The sequence below is a fragment of the Amphibalanus amphitrite genome, unplaced genomic scaffold (genome assembly GCF_019059575.1).
Source record: "Amphibalanus amphitrite isolate SeventyFive unplaced genomic scaffold, NRLGWU_Aamphi_draft 000034F_arrow, whole genome shotgun sequence".
In the NCBI taxonomy this organism is placed as follows: Eukaryota; Metazoa; Arthropoda; class Thecostraca; order Balanomorpha; family Balanidae; genus Amphibalanus; species Amphibalanus amphitrite.
The window spans coordinates 194,855-216,609 of record NW_024881530.1 but is presented as its reverse complement, the minus strand read 5'-3'; the positions used below and the strand labels follow the sequence as shown (position 1 = coordinate 216,609).

Here is a 21,755-nt window from a genome sequence, read left to right as displayed (position 1 = left end):
CGTATCCATCCCCATGTCGATTGTGTCTAACGATGACGACGTCTGGCAGGGCGGCAGCGTCGCCGGCGGCGGCGTCTCGTCGCGGCCCGTGTCGGCGCTCTCAGAGGAGCCTCTGCCGCCGCTCTCCGTGCGCGGCTCCAACGACGACCTGCGCTCGGCGGGCGCCGGGTCGGTCTACCACTCCACCGAGTCTCTAGCTGTGACTGAGCGAGTCTCCAGCGTGTCTCCGTCCGCAGCGTCCGGCGGGGGACTCTCCGAACGACGGCCGTCCACCCGCTCCTCAGCTGCCTCTCCGGCGGTGGCGGAGGAAGAGATGCCTCCCGAGGGGACCGTCCGCTCGGCTGTCCAGCGCATGCAGCAGCTCAGTCGGTCGGCCGAGGAGCTGGCTGGTCAGAGACGCCGATCGACTCCGCCCGCCGACGCCGTCGACGGGCGCAGCACCCTGTCGGTCTCGCCGTCGGTTCTGATGACGACCACTCCTCCGCCGCCGCCGGTGGAGGAGGAACCGGACGCGGAGGAGCCGTGTGAACAGCAGGAGGCGGAGGAGGAGGTGCGCCGCTCACCCCTATACGTCCATGTGGAGGAGGAGGAGGCCCACGAACCACCGACCACCCAACCAACCGGGGATGGTGGTCTGGAGCAGCGTCCCAGCCCGGACGGACGGGAGAGCCTGGCCTCCCCCGGCTCTGCGGATCCGCCGCCTCAGCTGCCGTCCGTGAAGGAGCTGCGCAACCACTTCCAGGCCGGAGGAGCGCCGCCACAGCCGCAGAAACAGGTGGGTTGGCCAGCGCGGCTGTACGGGGTGGAGGTTGGGTTGGGTGGGACTCGTGCGCTGGCCTGAATACGATGTTCCGGAATAGGTCGTGAAGTGTTTTGGTCAGCAGTTGTGGTTCATCACACGACACACAATCCCTACCTTTGAGTTGTGACCTGACTTCAGATGTCACGGCTTGGCCTGAGACCTCAAAATTGGATATCATTCGCTGCAAGGGTACAATATCATGAAACGTACAATTCTACGTGCAATTTTTTCCACTTCGTAAAAAACGCTTTACGGTTTGATCTTGCGAGCGGTAAATCAGCATAGTTGAAAATCCTAATATCTTTGAGCGAAGCATTCGCGTATATTTTGCATATGGTCAGCGAGATGTTCGTGACGTAATGTCGGTTTCTGACGTGCAACTGTGCAGGCATGTCATTTTATTTCACCCGTAACTGATATGGGAACCAACGGGTTGTGGGCACATACCTAACCGCAGGTCATGTCCAAATAACATAGCCTGCCCAGTATTTACGGAACCTATAACTGTACTAATATTAGATAGAACATCCAGAATAGGCAACTGGAGCAAGTTAAAGTTTCCCAACCAAAAAGTATATAATTTGACGCAGCTGAATAATGTGGCAGACGCGATTGTGTCAAATTGTTGTTCTGGAAGTATTTTCCCGAAGATATTTGCTAAAACCGGAACCTGACACATGAGTCGTCGACTTGACCTTAGAGGTCAACAGTTCATTGGAGACATGACACGAAAACGTTCTCTTTTCACAAAAAAAATCAGCTCAATCAGCGATGAAAAGGTTAAAGAGATCATTGCACTACCATTTGCTTGTATAATAACGATGATTCTGTTTTTGTTTAGGAATGTCAAATTGGGTGGTAACATCAGGCCAAAGCTCAGAAAGTTGGTCGATGGATGTAATGCTGCATATCATTGGAATTGTTGGCTCTTTTTGAATTCGTTGTTGACTTTCCCGACTCTTTATTTCAATTAGATCGGGAGACATTAAAAGAATATTAACTGACCTCAAAGACGTATCATTCAAGCCTTCACACCAGGTCCGAAATGCAAAAATAAAACATCGAACCTTGCAAGTTAGCTATAAAATTACGGTTCGAGATGCAGAAGATAAGATGGAATTCATTACTCCCAGCGATAAAGCAGCGGTTTCCGTGTTTTCCTCGATGAATTGTAAATGTATTAGGAATGCCACGTGATTGACTTGCATGATGATGATGATATTTATTGAACAGAAAGTACTGGAACTTGACTGGAACAAAAGAGTAAATCGCACTTGACTTGACCTCGGATGACCCTCGATGACCCTTATGTAAAATTAGAGACATACAAGCTTTAACTTTTAAGGACGTGAAATCCCATTTTGAAAGATTCCCAGGCACGCAACGTGGCGAAGTTGCGATTTTTTAACCGTATAGAGGTTAACGTATGACACAATGGGTCAGTGACCTGACCTAGCCTGAAAATAATATAAAGCCGGTGCGAAAATATTCATATTGAATAGGGGAAGTTGGGGGAACGCCGAAGACTTTTTTTCTGACGCCCGTAGCACGCAAGGTAGACAACATAAGCTATTCTTGTTGGCGTCATTCGAGAGGCCAGTCTTTTGCCTTTCAAACATACCAGGCGCATTTGATGAATTCGCATACCGTTAAAGGGACTATCCCACCTTCTAAAATGTTGTTAAAACCAGTTAAATTGTGCCCGACTTTATAGATTGGATGACCAGGAACACGGTTCTGGCATTTATTTTTCATTAAACATCTTAGGCTTCCCATATTCCAAACACAAACTTTCAAATATGTGACGTCACAGCCCAAAATTACCTCCTTCCCCAGGCCACATTACTGTCATAAAGCTGATTCTTTTTACTCTGTAGGCACCACAACAAAGTCAGACTAAGTTTTAAGCGATTTTTCAACGAACAAACCCATTTAAATCAGAATGACTAAACGAGGTGACGTCACACTAACGGTCGCTCCATGTTGAAGATAGGGCCTTGTACAAGGCCCATTTTCAAATGAAGGGAACGAATTTCTTCAACACTAAGAGGCCGCGGGGGTTGCAACCTAGATAGATAGTGGTTTCTGAGCCTCGCCGCAAACTTGGCTATCTCAACTCAAACCCCATGTTAAAGGTGGGATAGTCCCTTTAAGCGCACAAACTAAAAATATCAAAGAAGTGACTTTTTCGGCGTTGCCCCGGACTGCGGGGAAAGCCGAAAATGGGAGAAATGATCTACGGGGAATGCCGACATTGATGTTTTGCCATTTTATCTCAAACTTTATCCAGAATTGATCAAAGCTGACACGCGTTTTAAGAGCTTGAGGAAGCGGTGCACACTGGAAGTTATAATTGTGTGATATAATAAGAACATGCCAGGTAAATCATTCCTTATAGGTAACAGGCCGTTGTGTCGGTTGAAAGTGTAATTTGTGTGACTAAAAATACGCGTTGCTATTCTACAGCAGTAAAGTCCACGTAGCGTGCTTTTAACACGTGCGTAATCGCACGTTTTCGGCATTACCCCAGCCTGCCATACTTTCATTTGCAGGCCCATAACTTTTCAACGTGCTGTATAAATTTCAAATAGGCAGCACACTTATGCAAAGACATGCTAAAGATTACTTGACCGAATTGGCCAGACAAACGGTAGCATAATGAGTAAGAAATGCAGCTTCAAAGGCGCATGTAGTACAAGGGAAACGTACCTTGAAAACGCTCTTGGCGCCCTCACAGTCGAAGTATTCCGAATGACGACTCGTAACAAACATGCGATAATTGTAGTCACTTAAGCTTCAGAGCATCACTGACAGGTGGCATCCATGTCTTACGGTTTTCGAAATATCTCGAATTTCGGCTTTGCCCCAACTCCGGCATTGCCCCAACTTCCCCTAAGATGCTGGGCATTCTGAATTTCAGTCTCCCATCCTTATTGCGTTTCGAGCAATCTAAAAACAGTATTGGTGGCTTTAACCGGATCAACGGAAGGAGTGTACTATCTTTTTATTGTCTCATCGTTTAATCACTATTTTACGTCTCTCGACAAACTTATCTCCCGGTGAGAGGTCCCCTCTGCTCTACCCTCCTGACTGCCCCCTCCCCCCATTTCCCGGACAGGTGTCACCGCTCTACAACGCCAGTGTGCTCATCATCGAAAAGGCCGACCAAGAGTCCGAGGCCTGGGACGAGCCCCGAGAGCTGCGGAAGGTTGAGAAGCTCAGGAGGAAGACCTCCGACCACAAGGTCAGTCTCGGGGGGTGGTCAAACGCTAACCAAAGGAGAGGGAGTGAGTGAGAGGGTTCTGTTCCACCTCACTGAATAGTGCAGATGAAACAGGCGGGGCTTTCCACAATGGGTGGGTAAGTAAGTTCCACCCCACTGCGCCGCGATGTGTTTTTGGTGGAGCTGAGGAGGTCATCTCCTCTCTCTGTCTGTCTCTCCGTCCTCTGTATCTGGGGTCGTTGTCCCAGTACCGGCCTTTCCGACTTTCCAGCTGGCTGGTAGGCAGCACGGCTGGGACTGGTCAGTAGCTAAATATCGGCAGATTGGTGTCAGACGTTCCGGTGTTTGACTCACATTTGCACAAATGACACCTGCACGTGAGCTGAGCACATGAATCCCATCCGGTTTGCGGACAGTTAGACATAACGGGCGAAACTCACGCCAAGAACCCAGGCGTGACTGCACTTTGAAAGTGAGATTGGCTGGAAAATGTTGTGCATTCATAGCAAAGCTGTTGTGGTTAGATAGATATTGTTTTGTTATGCACTATTGCCAAATCAATGGTCGGGAGTTCCTGGCGCTTTCTGTCTCGGCTGTGCATTTGTCACCTCGTCTGCCACGGACACAGTAAGTCTACGGCCGTCATCAGGCGTCGTCACATCACCTTTCACGAATCACGGCGCTCGCACGGCGGCCGTGAACCGTGAACGGCGTCACGAGCGGCCGTCAGACACCGTGAACACCGTCACGAGTCGACGTGGTCGAGAGACGCTGAATGTCGCCAAATGTCGCGGAGCTGGGGAGACAGTTCCGTCGGTACCAAACGCTCTCCAATACACTCTCACGGAGTCGCAGCGCGGCTTACCGGCTGATTTGGAGACAGAGACCGCTGCGTTCCCAACGGATTGCCGCCGAATTCCCGTCGGCTTTCCATTGGATTCCCACCGCGCACCGGATAGACTTCGATCGGTGCATGTGATTTATTCCATCGTGTGACTGAGTCGATTTAAATGGTGACGACAGAAAACCGCCCGGTGAAAACGACTTCTCGGGATTCTCTGGATTATGGCGGCGGTTTAAAGCTCTTGTCGCGAAAATGAGAAGAGATTTGGGATTCGTGGCATTGTGCGTCGTTACGATATCATCCAACTAAGCCAGTTAACACGCTGGCATTTACCCTCGTTACGCTGCGTAATGTCGGGCATATGCATATAACGGAATGGTTATTGTTTAGCGTCAAGATGGAACTTCGCTTAGTAGGTAGGGACGATGACAATAATAAATGCCGTAACTGTCGCCAACTACTAACGGTACCTGTTCTTTTGGTCTCTTCACCGCTATTTCTCGCGACAGAATCATCTGCCGTATCACTGTCGAGTTGGTCCTGTCGTTCTTCGTTTCTTTTGCAATTCCCTAGATTCCTATTCGTTCCATTGCACCAATGCACCAATGCATTGGTGGGCAATGGGCATGGATCATTAGATTCTCTTATTATTGTGTTGTATCCATAATCCATTGCACTTTTATCCGGCTGTCCCCGTTCCTTCACTTCCTAGTATCGTCATCTTCTTCAGTCCATCAGCACCTTTTCGGTTCCATCATTACCTACTCTTCCATTCCCATCAGAATTCCTTCAATCCCATCAATTCTCCTTCAGTCCCATCATTACCTCTCTTCAGCCCCATCACCATTTCATCGGCGCCATCCCCTGTCGATCGCGACCACGTCCTGCTCTAAATCCGGCCCTCCGCTGACGCCGTTCGGCGGCGGCGGCCTTGTGGCGATCGGAGAGTACGGTCAGCGACTCAGTGGCTCACAGAAGCGGGTCGAATGGCCACCAGCTGACGAGGAAGAAGGGCTGCCGGCGGCGGCGGACGCGGCGGACCGAGACCAACCCGGCGCGGTGGCTCTCTCAGTCCGTGGTCCGTGGAATGTGTTTGGTCCATTTTGGTCTGTGGTCAGTGTTTGGTCCGTGGTCTGCACTTGTGCCGGTCTCCCGGCAGATATCTGATTTGCCAGTCCCTAGCTGGACATGCCTCTCGCGTTAGGTAATGGATCTACCAGTCCCCAAGCACGACATGTCATTTCTTACCGGACCCTGAATTACAGTCTTATGTGCTGTGTTCCGTGGTCTGTGGATGGTCGGCACTCTTTTGTCAGTAGTCTGTCCCGCGGATCCAGTCCCAGCGCTCACAGAAACCCCATAGTCCAGTATGTTGTTCCCTGAAGAGGACGGTGATGACCGCCCAGCCCGGATCGGGAGCAGACACCACGCCTCCCTAGCCGGTCTGATCGGTGAACAGTGCCGGGTGAACACGTAATTGGTGCCTGCTTCCAGGACGTCGGTTCGAATGTAAATTAGGGTCGCTGTGGTCTATATTCTGGTGTGTTTCGGGTCGCGGTAGGAATGGGAAGGTAGCGGCAATGATGCATGACCGTTTAACTTCGACAGGTGGTCAACAGTTTGACAGTCAAGTAGGTTGTCTGAAAGTTGTTATGCTGTTTGGTTGTGTAAATGTTGAATGCGTGTGTACACCCAACACCAGTGCACGCCTTTTGCACATTACTCACCCAGCACAGCACTTAGGGGTTTGCCGAACTTTTCAGGTAGGTAAAAGCTCCGTTACAGGATGTTTCAATTCAATTTAGTTTTTATTTCAGCCTTTTAAGACTGTTTATCCAACCGAGTATCTATTTTTCATCAGCATTATTCCGTTTTTACCTTATGTCGATGTAGGACATGTTTCATCAAAATACATAATGCAAATGCCATTGATCGCCGTTAATAGATCAGCTCCTCCGAGGTCCATATAGCCTGTGGCCTGTGTACAGTGCGCGCTTCAGCTGATGTCTTTCTGTCCGTAGTTTCGACCTAGCTCTCCGTTTGGTGGACGTCCCTCTGCTGTGTCTTGATCGGTCCGTACAGACAGGTATTTCCACACTCACTTCTGCTACCATGTGCGGAATCAAATACCACTCTGCTCGCCGGCACACACGCTTGTTTGACATGGCTGCCACCCCACCCCACCTCACCCTACACGGCTTACAACCCCCACTTTACCCCACCGTTTGCTGATTGACACCCTGTCATTTCCTGTCGCAGACACGTCACACGAACCGACACTGCTCAGTGCTCACAGCTCTCCCCTCTCCCATAACTCCAACCCCTGCAGCCTGTGGCTGCTGGTTGGTAGCCGCAGCCACCCGTGTTTTCTCCCCGGAGATGACCGGCCGGCAGCTGGCCGAGGTCGCTGACGTCTCCTCTGGATGTGTCACACAGCCGGCCGGCCGGTGCCGTTCGTCACGGTCGACTGATCGCGGAGCTCCAGTGGCCGCCCACCGCCCGTGTCCAGCCATTGTCAGCCCGCAAACGGAACGGTCCGCCCCACGAACCGCAAACCGCGGCGTCAACGAAACGTCAGAGCTCGCAAAACGTGATGTTAATTAACAAAACGCCAGAGCTCGCAAACTGCGGTGTCAACAGAATACAGATCATCAGGTCCCGCAAACTAGGAATTCAAGTCGTCGTCAGAGCCTGCAAATCTTGTGATGCTCAAGTCATCACACTGACAGTACTCTGTAGTACGTACAGACTGAAGTCTTAAAAATGTCATACCACTAAACGTCTGAGCTCTGACCCATTTACTCGTAGGTAGGGCCTGATCGAAAGCCAATTAGCGAACAGCCTCATGGTCAGCTTCAACGGTGTGATCCCTTTTGTCAAAACTATGGCTTCATGGCGGGATTTACAAACTAGCCGTAAAAACCTCATATAGACTGGAAAATGAATTTTGATGACATGGTGCAAAAGACCGGCTGGCTGGAAAAGATACAGAGTTTATGAACCATGCTGGGCTGTTGATTCAAGTTTATTGGCATGCTTCAAGAGACAAGCAATGTGAAAATTATGAGCTGTTTTGGAGAATGAACCTCGTAAATGCAAGCTAGCACACATATGCCGTAAGAGATAGTGCTTGACTGGAGCCTGGTAAAAGAAGACAAACTTGTGAATGTTACGATGCATGGTTACGATGCATTAAACCCGATTATGTTCGGGGCTAGTTCCACTCACATATGCGTGCCCTTCCACGAGTGTTTTGCTGTGGCAATGCTCACACACACTACACGCTTCTCACGAGCTTTGGCATATTTGCAGCCAACTTCCGCGTATCATTTGATCGCGTTTTCGTTACGTTTTGTCATGCGTAATGGTTTACGTACGATATAAGAATCGCGATTGAAACGTTTGCGACTAAGATATTAAAACCTTACGAACTTTTGTCATGCCTCACGGTGTGAACATTTATTCCTGACGTCCAATGACAGACACCAACACGTTGTATTCTCTCGTCCACCGTTGTCTCCTCGCACTTCCATCGTCATCCGTCGATCTGGCTCTGGCTCGTCATGTCTGACACCGTGTAAAACCATTCTGCCTCTCCTCGTAGTATGCCTGTCTCCCCTTGTGGATGTTTGCCCACACAGGACGTCAGCTTTTATCTACCATAGTCTGCCCGTCTCCCTCGTGACGTGTGCCAACACTGACCGTCCCCACCGTTAACTGACCTCTCCCCCTCCCCGCCTCTTTATTCCCAGGTGCACAGTCTGACTGCTCGGAGCGTATCCCGTGAGTTCCGCGAGGGCCTGAAACTCGGCGCTCCCATCTCCCTCAACACAGGCAACATCCGCGACCCAGGTCTACTGTCTGGCCGCCGTCCGGTCGCCGACTGCGGCATCCAGGAGCGCCAGCAGGAATCAGAGGAGGAGGGTGAGCTGGAAATGGCCCCTGGCCTGCGGCTGGTCGCCTCCCGAGCCGCCTTCTGGGACCGAAAGGTCGCCCAGGAGCTGAGCTGAGCTGAGCTGGGGAGCTGAGCTGGAGAGCTGGGGATGAGCTAGATGAGCTGTGAAGACCGGTGGTGGAGGTTGGACCGTCACTAGAGGCGATCGAGCGCGGCTGAGGCGATGTGATGAGACTGGTGGTGTCACAACCAGCCTGCAGTCGCCACCGAGGCAGTGACAATGCCGACTCCCTCTGAGTATATACGCGGACGGAATCAGTCGTGTCTGGGGTCTACCGTAGTGAGTAGACCGCAGCTCACCCCGTGAGTCGGACTGGAACTGCCCGAGAGTCGGACGGATTTCATGGGACTTCCTGAGACCGCCTACGGTCGCTTTAACTAGCCACCGCTCTTTGGAACTCCCTCCGCGCGTTACAGTGATTCAGGGATCAGGCTTCCGCTTTTGAACGACGCCCGGCAGTTTTGTATCTGCGTGTGTCCCCCGGTGCCTTTGGTCTTGAGGATCTCACTGTTCAGTGCTAGAAGTCGCGGTGTGAGCCTTGTTACCCTATGCAATATCGGCGTCATATCTTTGACCGGCACTGAAGTACTGGTGTCTCTACTTAACATGATGTGTGTGATCCGGTGAGGTTCCTTGTTGAGGAAGATTCTTTAGTGAATCGGTGTCAGAATGGGCGCTGCTTTATCGTGTCTTTTCTTTGTTGTGTCTTATATTTCTGCTGGATATGATCGATATATAATATCTGTAAATAGGAATTTATGTTACTTCGCTGCGTAAATTTGCCGGTGATTTTGATTTACAATGTTTACAACTTGTGAATAGCCACTGGACGAAATATATTTTAATAACTGACGAACTGTTGGCTTCTGTGCATTTTTGTGCGAATAGCACACACCAAAAAGGGAATTTTATTTGTGTGATTAAAAAGTGTCACGCTTGATGCTTTATGGTTGATGTAATCCATGGAATATTTCAGGTTTATCTTACATGCGGTGTCACCAATCTATTTCCTGACATTGCTCTTCCTATTCCATTTCGTTGCCGAATCATAGAGACCATGCAACCGCATAGGTCAAATTATTATCCAGCTCTTTCTCTCCTAGAATTCTTATCTCCCTGCCATTTAAAATGAACCACTGTTTCCGGCAAATAGTGAAGCTGAGTTAAATTAAACACGATCCCCTGTCATGCCACATAAGCATTTTAATGGGCTGACATTTAAATAGCAGTCGTGTTCAGTTATGTGTTTGCAGTAGCGGAAATAGGAAACCAAATGTGATATCTCGTGTGACGTGCTCAGTTCCAACGGCAGTGAGCGCTTCTATTTTACACCGATGTCCTAGGGGAATGCTTATGGGGTATGGACGGCATGTTGAAACTGTATGTAGATCGATCGTAAAATGCGCCTCGATGTAAATTGCTCACAACCCTTCGTAAAATCAGCCGCTGGAGAGCTGTATCGGCACGCATTCGAAATTACGCAGTGGTCCATCCCATAAAGTGGGGCTTGGAAGCGCAGAAATCCCTTCCTCGTCGCTAGATGGCAGTGGCATCCGAACGCCTGAATCCAGGCTGAGCCGCAGGACTCTACGTTGAAAATACCGCCGCTAGATGGCAGAAGCTAGGACGCCTGCAGGTAGGCTGTGCCGCATGACTTAACGTTGATAACATTGTCGCTAGATGGCAGGAGCAAGGACGCCTGCAGGTAGGCTGTGCCGCATGGCTCAAAGTTGATAGCGTTGCCGCTAGATGGCAGGAGCAGTAAGCGCCTGAAGTTAGACTGTACCGCTGTACTTCGCAGCGAAAACGTTCGCGTAAATGACAGCAGTAGATGACACTTAAAGTGAGCTCTGGCGTTTCGTACGGATACCATATGCGATAAGTTGCGGTTTAAACGTGACCAATGCTGGAAATGGACCCACCTGCGGCATTGTCTAATTGAATACCTATCCATTCTGTACCTAAATATGTGCTAAATATAAGATACCTAGACACCTAACCCAAGCGGGTTCACACCTTCCCATTGTCACCTACCCCTTCCATTCCCAAACCGTCCTAAACCCCTCCCCCACCATATCCCACTCAGCCCCCACCCCTCCCCGAGTGTCCCACCGCAGCCATAAGCCGCGCTAATATCCCCAGTCCCCCCCCCCCCTGGCGGGAGATCAGCCGGGGGGCAGCGCGCGTGTGAAGTGTATCGATTGCTCAGCCGGAGAGGTTGCCATGGTGACGGGCTGGGCCGCGTGGCCTGCAGTGTGCCCTCCGCCAGCTTCAGTCGGGAAAAGTCAGCCGTCCGGACGGCAGTTTGCATTGATTCGGGTCGCCGCGCGGCCGGCGCGACGCACAAAGGCAGGTGAGATGGGCGAGTGGTAGAGTTGGACAATAGAGAGGGGCGAACCGATGGGTCGGTTACAAAAGGAGTTATGTGTTAGGGAGAGTCGTGCGGCTCGTATCCTTCGAGTGTAAGTGAGAGTGCGATCCTGAACGCAAACCTACCCCGGTCCTTCCTCCAAGGCCGCGTCACGCCCGATCTGACCGTGACGGCGTCACGACATCACACCGTCACGAGCGGCGTGTCTTTCGTGAGGTCATAGGTCGTCGTGACTCTAATGAGTAACCCGGCTGCTAGTGAAAGGACAAACGCGAGCACGGATCTAACGGTACTTCCCGTACGATTGAGCAGCGTAGGTGTGTTGTCGGCATCGTAACTGTTTTATTTGACGGACAGAGAAGCGTGACCATGGGGACATTAATATTGAGCAGAAAAGTATCACCTAGTGACTGGGAAGAAGGACTGACGCCTGGAGAGCTATCGGTATTCATATTTATTTGAAATCACTGCATCACAGTGCCATCGATGTCCGATGAATATACAAAATATTCAGTCCAGCAGCATTTACGTAGCGCACAAAGCTACCAAAGGTAAGACCGGGACCTAGCTGGAGAGGCTCTCACACCATAGTCATTCATTAAATAATTACAACAGAAAACTAAAATAGAAGGATTGCATAGTTGCGAAACATTAGCAAGCCGCTAATCGTATTAAATCAAGCATGTAATGAGACTTACAAAATACAACGTCGTCGTCCTCTAAATTCTGCGAGCAAGTTCTATTTTTCGTTTTCCCTGAATTTATACCACCCAATCCAATTACTTTGTAGCTGGAACTGGCCGAAGCACCGACTCGGTGACAACTGAATTCATCGAATTTGAGCCGGCCGAAATGTCACGAGCCGAGTTGGCTCGTCCGGAAGCTGGCATATCACGCAGTCGGCCGTCCGTTACTGGACTGGCGGCCGTCTGAAGTCGTCCGGAGCCGCTCGGCACCCCGGCTGAGCTGACAGACCCGCAGATTCACTGCCCGACTGTGGTGATGAGGTTCGATCGCCCCCCCCCCCCCCCCCGGGAGGAGGGAGGTGGGGAGCGTGCTTTGCCCGTCTGAAACTGCGCAGCCAGACAGTCTGGTGAGCCGTCCCCTCCCCCCTGATAGGGTGTGGTCCCGAGACAGATTAATGGGCATCCCATTTATTCCACCCGGCACGGGGAGGGAGCCGAACGCTGCACTGAGCGCACGGTGTTTTTAAGTTTTGACCAGTCTGGAACGAAGGGTGTGGCGCAGGGAGGGTAAAGTTAGGGTGTTCGGACGGGAAAGGCGACGAAACAAGGCGACTGTATGGTAGACATTCATATTTCATTTCTGGGGGGGGGGGGTAAATTACTCTATATCACTCATTTTGATACACGAAAGACGAGCATACCAGCAGGCAACAGAGAGTTCACCTATTCCTTTGTGTTTCAGATGTGTGACTTTGCTTGGTAGTCTCACCAACCGCTGACCGATTGGTTACCGCGCAAGGTCCGTCACATAAACTGGCATACAAGATGCAGAAGACGGCGTTTCCCGCTTCACCCCAGCTCTTCCTCTCGCTGTTGCTTTTGCTGATCCTGCCGTCGCCGCTGCTCGGCCAATCTCCCGAGTTCCAGTGTCAGGAGATCAGCATCGCCATGTGCCGCAACATCGGCTACAACGTCACGCTGATGCCGAACCAGTTCCACCACGACACACAGGAGGAGGCCGGGCTGGAAGTACACCAGTACTGGCCGCTGGTCGGCGTCGGCTGCTCGCGCGACCTGCAGTTCTTCCTGTGCGCCACCTACGTGCCGATCTGCCTGCCGGGCCTGGGACGGACGCTGCCCGTGTGTCGCGAGCTCTGCCTCCGCGCCCGCGCCGGCTGTGAGCCTCTGATGCGGGGTGTGCGGATGAGCTGGCCGGATCGTCTCCACTGCGATCGTCTGCCACGGTACGGGGACACGGACCGACTCTGTATGGATAACCGCAACGGCGAGCTTCCCGGACCGCCGGAGCAGGAGCGATGTGCCTGCCGCTGCCGGCCGCCGCGCGTCGTGTCAATCTCCCCCAATCACCGGCTCTACAACCGCTCAGTAGCGGTTGGAGGTGTGCCCCACTGCGCCCTCCCCTGCCAACCGGCGCTGTTCACTGACGAACAACATCAACTGACCGAGCGCTGGCTGCAAGTCTGGGCTAGTCTGTGTGCGCTCAGCTCACTACTGACAGTGGGGACGTTTCTGCTGGAGCGTGGTCGATTCCCATACCCGCAGAGACCAGTGGTTTTCATGGCTGGGTGTTATCTTCTGGTGGCTGTGGGATATCTCGTGCGAGCCTTCGCCGGAAGGGAGATGACCGCCTGTCAGGAAGGTCTGCTTCGTCAGGATGCCGGTGGCGAACTCGGCTCGTCAGTACTCTGCACGGCCGTATTCGTGTTGATCTACTTCTTCGGCATGGCCAGCGCCGCGTGGTGGGTGGTTCTGGCTCTCACATGGTTCCTGGCCGCCGGACTCAAGTGGGGGAATGAGGTGATTGCCGGATACTCTCCATATTTTCACCTTGCCGGCTGGGTGCCGCCGGCGGCGCTGGCGATCGCCGCTCTGGCCTCGGACGCTGTGGACGGGGACCCTCTGACAGGAGTGTGTTATGTGGGAGGTCACAGCCTGGCGCATCAGCGCTGGTTCGTGCTGGCGCCGCTGGCCGCTGGTCTTCTGCTGGGTATGTCGTTCCTGCTGGCCGGCTTCGTGGCGCTGTGCCGGGTGAGGGGTGTTCTTAAACAGCATCGCGGCGCACAGGATCGGCTGGAGCGGCTGATGATGCGTATTGGAGTGTTCTCAGTGTTGTACACAGTACCCGCAGCGCTCGTGATCGCTTCCCTCGTCTACGAGCAGTACCGACGCTCCGACTGGGAGAGTGCGCTCGTCTGTCCCTGTCGGAAGGCGCCCGTCGTCCCCACCGCCGTCCCCGTCCCCGGTACCGCCCTCACTGCCGCCGCGGCTGCTGCTGCCATCGCCGCCGCCGCTGAAAAATCCAGTCCTGGTGCTGATGAGAGCACGGGGTATGAGGACATACCCAGCTACGAACTGCTCCTACTGCGGTTCATCATGTCACTCGCAGTCGGAGTCACGTCAGTCGGCTGGGTCTGCTCCAGGAAAACCCTCCGTTCTTGGCAGGCGCTGCTGCGCTGTCAGAGACCATCCGGGGGACAAGACGGCGGGGCCGACCGCGCACCGCCACCCCTACCGCCGCCGCCGGGCTCATTCGGCCGCTCGGAGCCTAGTAAGGCAGGAGGGGAGCCGACGCAGCATCAGCTGGGGGCCGGAGCCAGCCTGGCCAGGTCAGAGACTACTTTTCAGACACTGAGTGAACCCACCGCGGCCGCCAGTCAGGTGACGGCGCCACTCAGTCACGTCTGAGTCGGACAGAGGCAGAGCGAGACGCGTGATGTGAGTCAGTCAGACGTGAGTCGTGTTTTTCGTGAGAATTGTGCCAAAGGAACCAATGGATCAGCTCAAGCTGTGTTGGTGGAGGGAAGGGGGTGTGCGGGTGGGCGGGCGATGTTGTTTTGTTTTCCGAATCGGTGCTGCTGATCGTTTGATTCAGGTCGTTAGATGCCTCGTATCAGCTGCAGAGAGCGAAACTCATTAGAAAGACCCATCAAGAAGCTTAGCTCAGATAATCACGAGCTCTTTTAGACGAAAAATTGCAACACATTTGGGCCGCTCGTGGATTCTTAAGATTCAGGCATCTCGAAATCGTTCCCTTCCAAACGTTCTCTCGATCTGTCGACGTTAAGTCGAGCTCAGCAATGCAGCGAATGGCCTCGTAAAAGAATCCTTTCAGGAGCTATCTGCGTAGCGGGCGATTTCACCGAATCTCGAGCTGCCCGCTTGGCTTTACAGCGAGCTGAATGAATCATAGCTGTGATGAAGACCGCTGGTGTCATCGCTCATAAAACTGGGACCGAGAATCATGAGAAAAATGTCACGATGACAGAAGATAGCCCAGAGCTATTTCATTTCGTGTGCTCGATCAAAAGGTGTGGGTGGGGGGTGGGGGTGGGGGGCTGTTTCAGTCGTGAATCATGAAGACAGTGATTGGATTTTGAGCGTGGAGGAGTGTCGGCAAATGAAAACATTAGTTCACTTTTGTCCGATGGGCTGAGATGGCGCTGGGGACAAGTACAGAGCGACTAAGGTCACATCTGTAGTGCATTCGGTTTCAATCTACCGGGATCCGTGCAATGATTGTCTGTGAAATAAAATATAATTGTGAAGGGCATGTAGATATGAATTTTCTGTTTTTGTGATTTTTGTCAGCGATAAAAAGCTTGTCTTAGTTTATGATTTTACGAACATATCAATTGTATGTTATTTCTCCTCCCTCATGCTAGTCGTTTTAGTTTTTTATCATATCAATAAATGTTCATAATTTCCTAACCGTGTCACTTTCCAGAAAACCGGCCGAAGTTCTGCAGCGCTTTCTTGCCCCCAGTGGAGAGCATATGATATGCAGAATAATTAGCACTTAGCGCCAACTACCGATATGGTAATGTTACTACATATATTGCATTTATCAAAGTACATCGTTCTTCGACAATGTCAGCAACTAGACGTGCGTTTCCTGTATCAAAGTCTCACAAATCGCGCTCGGGACAGCCCTCAGGGAACACACCACCCACCACAGAAAGACAATATCATAGCGTTCGAAGCATGCCTTACTCAGAAACCATGAGAAATCCGCAATGAAACAAAATCACTCAACTGGTCCATCTCTTTATCGAATCCAAACTCCAGCCCATACTAATACTACAGTTGAAAATCCCCCACACAAAACGATAGCTGGCATAAGCCGCGACCAACATCTTACTCTAGGTATGATCGCTCGTTCTTGGTCAACCACATAACCCAAATGACTCTTGTTTGGTGGACGGGTCACACCCCAGGTCAATGAACGGTCATACCGCAAGACACCGGTCCGATCACACCCTTCTCCCTCAGATCACTGACCCGGTCATACCTCAGGACACCGGCTCAGTCGCTTCTCAGTCATCCGTTCACTGTTGTTTAGTGCTCTGCATGGCACGGACCCCGTAGCGAGCCAGGAACACGAGACTGTCGGGACAAAAAGAAAGGGTCACAGGGCAGCCAAGCGAACTTTGCTAGATTGGAGGTTGTAGTTATAATACCTCAGAGCACGGGCATGACTCAGACGGTTTGTTTTCGCAAACCTGTGTGCAAGCTTGATGAGCAGTGAGTAGGGACATAAGGGGAACTACATAGTGCAAGACAGTTAGACCCTAAGATAACGTGGCAATCTGAAAGAGCAAAGATGAAGACAGATAAGAGGCATTCCAGAATGTTCAATCCGAGTCGAAATAAGACATAGCACAAGGCACCGATCCATCTAGGTACATCCCTCCAAAGCCATCATCGCATCTCCCCTGCGCTCCCACCGACCTGATGCTGGCGATGAGTCCTGCCGGCATGAACTTGCCGCCGCTGACGAAGCGGTAGCCCATGAGTCCGCTGAGCACTGCGCTGGTACCGAGCTGTACCTGGTACTGCTGCGGGTCCTGGGACACCTGGTGGGCGCCGTACCCGAGGGCGCCGCCGAACAGCAGACCGGCGCCCAGGGACATAATCGAGCCTGTGGGGGAGAGGGAGGGTAAGCGACGGGTCAGATTTAAACAGAGCGACATTATGGAACTTCCCCAGGGGGAGGGGAGACCAGAGCCGTTCAGAGCGGTGCCGAGCAGCCTCACATAGCCTTCCGCGTGGACCTCAGAGGCGTCATAATATAAATGTAAGAAACATACAGCGGCGATGGTCAGATAACTACGCTACATACCCGCATATTTAACCATAGGAGTACTGTGTAAATTGATGTTGAGCTGTCTTTCTTACCTGCCTTGGCGTACCCCATGATACCGCCTGCAGCCACCGTGGCGGCATAGCCGTAGGCGAGAATATCAACAGGCATCTTCAGAGATCTGAAATCAGAACGGGCACGATTAACGTCCAGTGGTATATTCAATAGAGTTTTCTGGAATTTCCGTAGCAGGTCATGCGTTTTGGCGGCGAAAAGTGTTTTTCGCGAAAAAAAAGTGTTATTTGCAGTGTTCTGGTCTTGGTACTGTCATCACAGGGTTTTTTTTCTGCGAAGAAGTGTGCGTGACGAAAATATGCTGAGAGCTCAGATTTCTTTACAACATTTATACGGTAACAACTGAAGGCAGCTATCAGCCTGAGTCTGACTTTGTTTTAAACTGGGACCAGCAGCCCCTCCCCTCCATACTCCCCAGAACTTCGATCTGCTGCTTCGCACTCAATCGGCGCTTCCATTCGACTAATTTGATTAATAATTAAGTGGATACAGAAGGAAGGTTTATTCCTTCAACATTTATTTCTCAAAACCTCACTTAAGAATACTTCGAACAATGCCGAGAAGATCATTGACCCACAATGTCGACCCACGCACCGTGACATCACTGTCATGGATTGCCATTGAATCAGTTCAACGACACACAGCATACGGTCTCACACCTTTGTTTTTGTACAGCGAAATAGCTCCAATTCCTGGTAACAGGCCGCAACAAATCCAAGAACGCTAACACCAACGATTGCCAAGATCAGATACCATACTCGACAAGCGTTGAACTGAGGAATCAATAACTCATGTTTTATAAAGTAGGCACAGACGCACAAGTGGCATTACGGAAGCACTTCAGCGGCTTGAGCAGGTACGACAGAGACAGTGAAAGACCAGAGATCATATCGAGGTAAGTACACACAAAGCATTTTCGATTCGACAATTTCGCAGCTTCGCTTGACAGCCGCCGGTCATCACTTTCACTGTGCATCGCTCGGGCTTCCAGTATCACTCTGTATCACATTCAGTTGGCAGATCAGGCACAGTTCAACAGCTGGGAATGTCTGTAACTTTTCTCACTTTCTCGCGTTAAACGATCCAGCCTGCTGGGTGGCACAGCAGCGACCCTTTCACGCCTGTTCCGCCACTCGCTCCCATTGAGACTCCTGAAACGAATCGGGTGGCTCCAGCTGGCTCTCCGTCGTCACATCCAGTCGACAGAAGAGCAGCGAATCCCTCGCCTGCAGCAGCAGCGTACACTCGTCCGGCCAGAGGAGCTGAGTCACAGCCACATCGGCCGGCGCGCGGCAGGTGCTGCTCTGCTCCGGACTCCAGAGGAACAGGTACCGTCCGCCGGTGCAGAGCGCCAGCCGGCTGCCGCTCGGTGACCAGATGAGGTCTCTGATCGCGGCTCGCTGCACCAGTAGTGTGTGTAGTGAGAGGGTGGCCGTCGCCCAGATCCATACACACTCCGGGACGGCGTCGCATCGTGTGGCCACATATCGGTTGTCGGGTGAGAACAGTACTCGACTAACGGCGGCGTGGCCGGTGGCGGCACGCGGAGCCTGCACGGCCGGCGGGCGGAGAACGACCGGCCGGCGCGAGTCCAGCTCGTAGGAGACGTCCGTGATACCGTCAGAGCCGGAGGCTAAAGCCAGATCTAGTCGGAACCCTTCCAGTCGTGTGTGCCGCTCCCGGTATACGTGCACTGTATCTCCAGCACGCACCGTGCTACCGTGCACCAGGCTGGTGAGTCGATGCCATGTAGCGTCACTGATCACGTGCACCTTGTCGTCGAACCCGGTGGCAGCCAACAGTTGACCACTGGGGCTCCAGTGCACGGTGCTGATGCCTAGCGGTGACCCTGGAAGCTTCACCTCAGCCAGGCGCCGTCCGGTGAGGTCATACACCGCGACACGGGACTGGAGTAGACCATCCCAGAGAGCGAACAGCTCAGAGTCCGGACTCCACGAGAGTCCCGCCACGTCCTGGCCCACCGAGTCAATGTGTTTGATCAGCTCCCAGCCGGAGGTAGCAAACAGACTGACGTGGTCCACGCAGCCTCGCCTCTCCACCACCGCCATACACCTGCCGTCCGGGCTGAACGTCAACCCGTCCGAGATATCCTTCATGTACTTGATGTAGCTGACCTGTCGGTCGACCAGTGACCAGACCGTGACCCGCAGACTGAGCGCCGCAGTAGTTAGCACGTGCCGCGAGCCGGGCGCCCACCGCGCTGACACCAGGCCCACCTCCGTCTCATCGATACGTGCTCGCCACTCGGGCTGTTCGATGCTCCAGAGCTGGACGGCGCGCCGCGGCAGCACGGCGGTCAGCAGGAGGCTGCTGTCGGGCGACCACTCCACCAGCTGGGGGTCGTCCAGGCAGGTGAAGGCGGCCACCTCCTGCTGGGCCGGTACACTGAACACTGCCACACGCACGCCCAGAGTCACGGCCATGTAGGCGCCGTCCGGCGAGACTGCCGTGAGGCCACAGCGCAGCGGCGCGGAGAACTCCATGGCGCAGAGGGCTGTGCGCCACGCGCCGCTTCGAGGGGTGTCGGGTGCTCGCGCTGGCCCTGTGGAGCAGCAAATACTATGTACAGGACGCTGAGTGCTGCTAAATCTTGATGAGATGATGACAAGTAAGTAGCGACTGCACTGTAATCTTCATGGTGTATAAAATAAGATTGTATTCATCAGGTATGGTAGGTGGTGAACCTGAGGTGGTGAACCTGATGTAATTCCTGATGAGCAGAGGGTACCATGTAGTCAGTAGCCTGTTCATCATAAAAAACAAGACATGCAGTTGTGCCAGACTGCATCTCGAAGCATCAAGACAAAACTGTTGTCATGAGCTTCAGCACTAAATAAAACTTTAAATAGACCAATATTTCATTTGCCATTCTACATATGCTTAACATGTTAGGTATTATACATTATTACCCATTCAGGCTTTCAGATACACATGCCCTAAGTCCAAAATAAGTGCAAGTGCATTATTTTGCATAAAGTGCAAAATGAGTCACACAGAGCAAAGAAGCCTAAAGTAGATAGGAACAAAGGAACACTACCTACCTATCTAATACTAGATATCTAGGCCATGAGATCAGTGTCACTAGTGTTGAACCTACTTAAATTCCACATGACTAACTAGGGGAAAATCATGCTTGCAGCTTGCACTGTGTAACAGAGCCTAGGTAGATACCTAGGTACATGTTTTAGACTTTCCATCACTTTGCTCACAAGTTAGAACATCAGACAACTGAGGCCACAGTGGTAGCAGCCCACAGCTGAGTTGCTTCCATGCTCAAAATCCTCAACATCATATGAAATGATATACAAATATTTAAATCTCATGATATTATATATCTGAGTACATCAGCTAGAGTGCTAGGTCGAATGATTGGCAGGAGCATGCACCGCCAGTTCAAGACAGCTGTCTTAATCTGTTGCTCGCCTTGAGCTAGTCAGGTCACAGGTGAGGTGGATCAGGTCTAGTATTAACAGGCACACCTACCAATAGGTATAAATTTTGATGATTTATTATCTGCATTGACCGACCCAGGTCCCCCATCCCAGAGCTGCCCATTCTATTCGTATTCAGATAGCTGGAATGAGGATGCAAGAAATGAGCTCCACTTGGACATTGGCATGGGCGCCCATGCATTTCATTCCCACATTTCATTCCCACATAGGTACCTGGTGAAATCCCTCTTTTGCACCATAGGCTCAAAATTAGACAAAAACCACAACCTATCTATTGTCACACACCAAACCAAAGTAGGTATAGTAAGTATTGATTGTGTGGTCTCACTTTTTTACCTTGGATGAATTCTTTTAATTCATGTTTTTTGTGAATTTATTCAGTTTTCAAAGGAAGCAAAAGGAAAAAATCACCACGCACCTATCTATTTAATTGAAATTGTTAAAATAACTTAGGTGTAAAACGTTGAAGCGTTTGACTTGAAACAGATATTGAAAGTAATAAAAAATCAATTTGTGCACTGTAATGGTAGCTCACACGCAACGAGGACTGACCCTCTGTGACCAGGCTGCCAGAAATAAAATAAGTTTATCAATATAAATTATAAGCTGAAATGTGCAGAGAAAATATTTTCAACATGCAGCAAGAAGAAAGTCAAGAAAGCCTCCAAGTCAAAACAAGGTGTTCAAGGCTTTGCTTCGAATCGTTTTCTATTGGTGTGATTGCCTGACTTCGTCTCCTATCTCATCTATGATTTGTCTAAATGGCCGTAGTAAGCGACATCGAGCAGTCTTGTAAATGCTTTGAACAGTGGTTGTCTTTGGTGCGCCAACTGCTCAGTTGATGTGTAATTTTTTTTTTCTTACGTATAATACTTTTTTGTCGTAAAAGTTGAACATAATATTAGCATATAAAAAGGTGCTGAGTTTTATATATATCCAACTATTTTTCAAATTAATTTGACAAATGATAAGCGATTTCATTGCAAACTATCTTTTCAAAAATCAAAAAAGACGTCATTCTTAAGCAAATTTTGTTCTGTTTCACATAAGTCATTTATTACCAATCGTTGGTGTTTGGGAAAGCGCCCCATCCTCTCGTGGGCTCTCTCTATCGTCTGGAGGTTTCGAAAGATGCTCTCCAGAGATGGCGCTAGTAAATTTGGCTGACATGACGTCATGCTTAAAAGTGATGGGTTTTGTGAGAGCAAATGTAATAATAGTTGA

General features: G+C 51.3%; 4 protein-coding genes across 10 annotated transcripts in view; 2 read left to right on the top strand and 2 right to left on the bottom strand.

Moving 5' to 3' along the window:
- Positions 1–9,681, top strand: part of LOC122369392 (mucin-5AC-like) — a 57,456-nt gene extending 47,775 nt beyond the window's left edge. For all 4 annotated transcript variants that reach the window (XM_043344119.1, XM_043344111.1, XM_043344127.1 and 1 more), the window contains 3 exons: positions 50–775; positions 3,921–4,046; positions 8,622–9,681. In XM_043344119.1, the coding sequence (XP_043200054.1) occupies positions 50–775; positions 3,921–4,046; positions 8,622–8,879 (1,110 nt within the window). In that variant the 3' untranslated portion in view covers positions 8,880–9,681. The remainder of the gene's footprint in view (positions 1–49; positions 776–3,920; positions 4,047–8,621) is intronic.
- Positions 9,682–11,111: 1,430 nt separating this feature from the next.
- On the top strand, positions 11,112–14,655 carry LOC122370412 (frizzled-5-like). The gene is made up of 2 exons (XM_043345990.1): positions 11,112–11,178; positions 12,625–14,655. The coding sequence occupies exon 2, from the start codon at positions 12,708–12,710 to the stop codon at positions 14,586–14,588; it is 1,881 nt and encodes a 626-aa protein (XP_043201925.1). The 5' UTR covers positions 11,112–11,178; positions 12,625–12,707; the 3' UTR covers positions 14,589–14,655.
- A 1,063-nt stretch (positions 14,656–15,718) lies between these two features.
- Positions 15,719–21,194, bottom strand: LOC122370328 (transmembrane protein 14C-like). 4 transcript variants are annotated; one of them, XM_043345846.1, is made up of 4 exons: positions 20,950–21,194; positions 17,079–17,164; positions 16,632–16,821; positions 15,719–16,286 (listed from the first exon to the last, which is right to left on the bottom strand). In XM_043345846.1, the coding sequence occupies exons 2-4, from the start codon at positions 17,152–17,154 to the stop codon at positions 16,229–16,231; spliced, it is 324 nt and encodes a 107-aa protein (XP_043201781.1). In that variant the 5' UTR covers positions 17,155–17,164; positions 20,950–21,194; the 3' UTR covers positions 15,719–16,228. The 4 variants fall into 4 exon arrangements, with proteins under 4 accessions (XP_043201781.1, XP_043201772.1, XP_043201763.1 ...); XM_043345837.1 differs by having other exon boundaries at positions 20,868–21,168; XM_043345828.1 differs by having other exon boundaries at positions 21,084–21,161.
- On the bottom strand, positions 17,559–21,168 carry LOC122370320 (WD repeat-containing protein WRAP73-like). The gene is made up of 2 exons (XM_043345805.1): positions 21,067–21,168; positions 17,559–19,621 (listed from the first exon to the last, which is right to left on the bottom strand). Exon 2 carries the CDS (start codon positions 19,560–19,562, stop codon positions 18,174–18,176), a length of 1,389 nt encoding a protein of 462 aa, XP_043201740.1. The 5' UTR covers positions 19,563–19,621; positions 21,067–21,168; the 3' UTR covers positions 17,559–18,173.
- Positions 21,195–21,755: the final 561 nt, after the last annotated feature.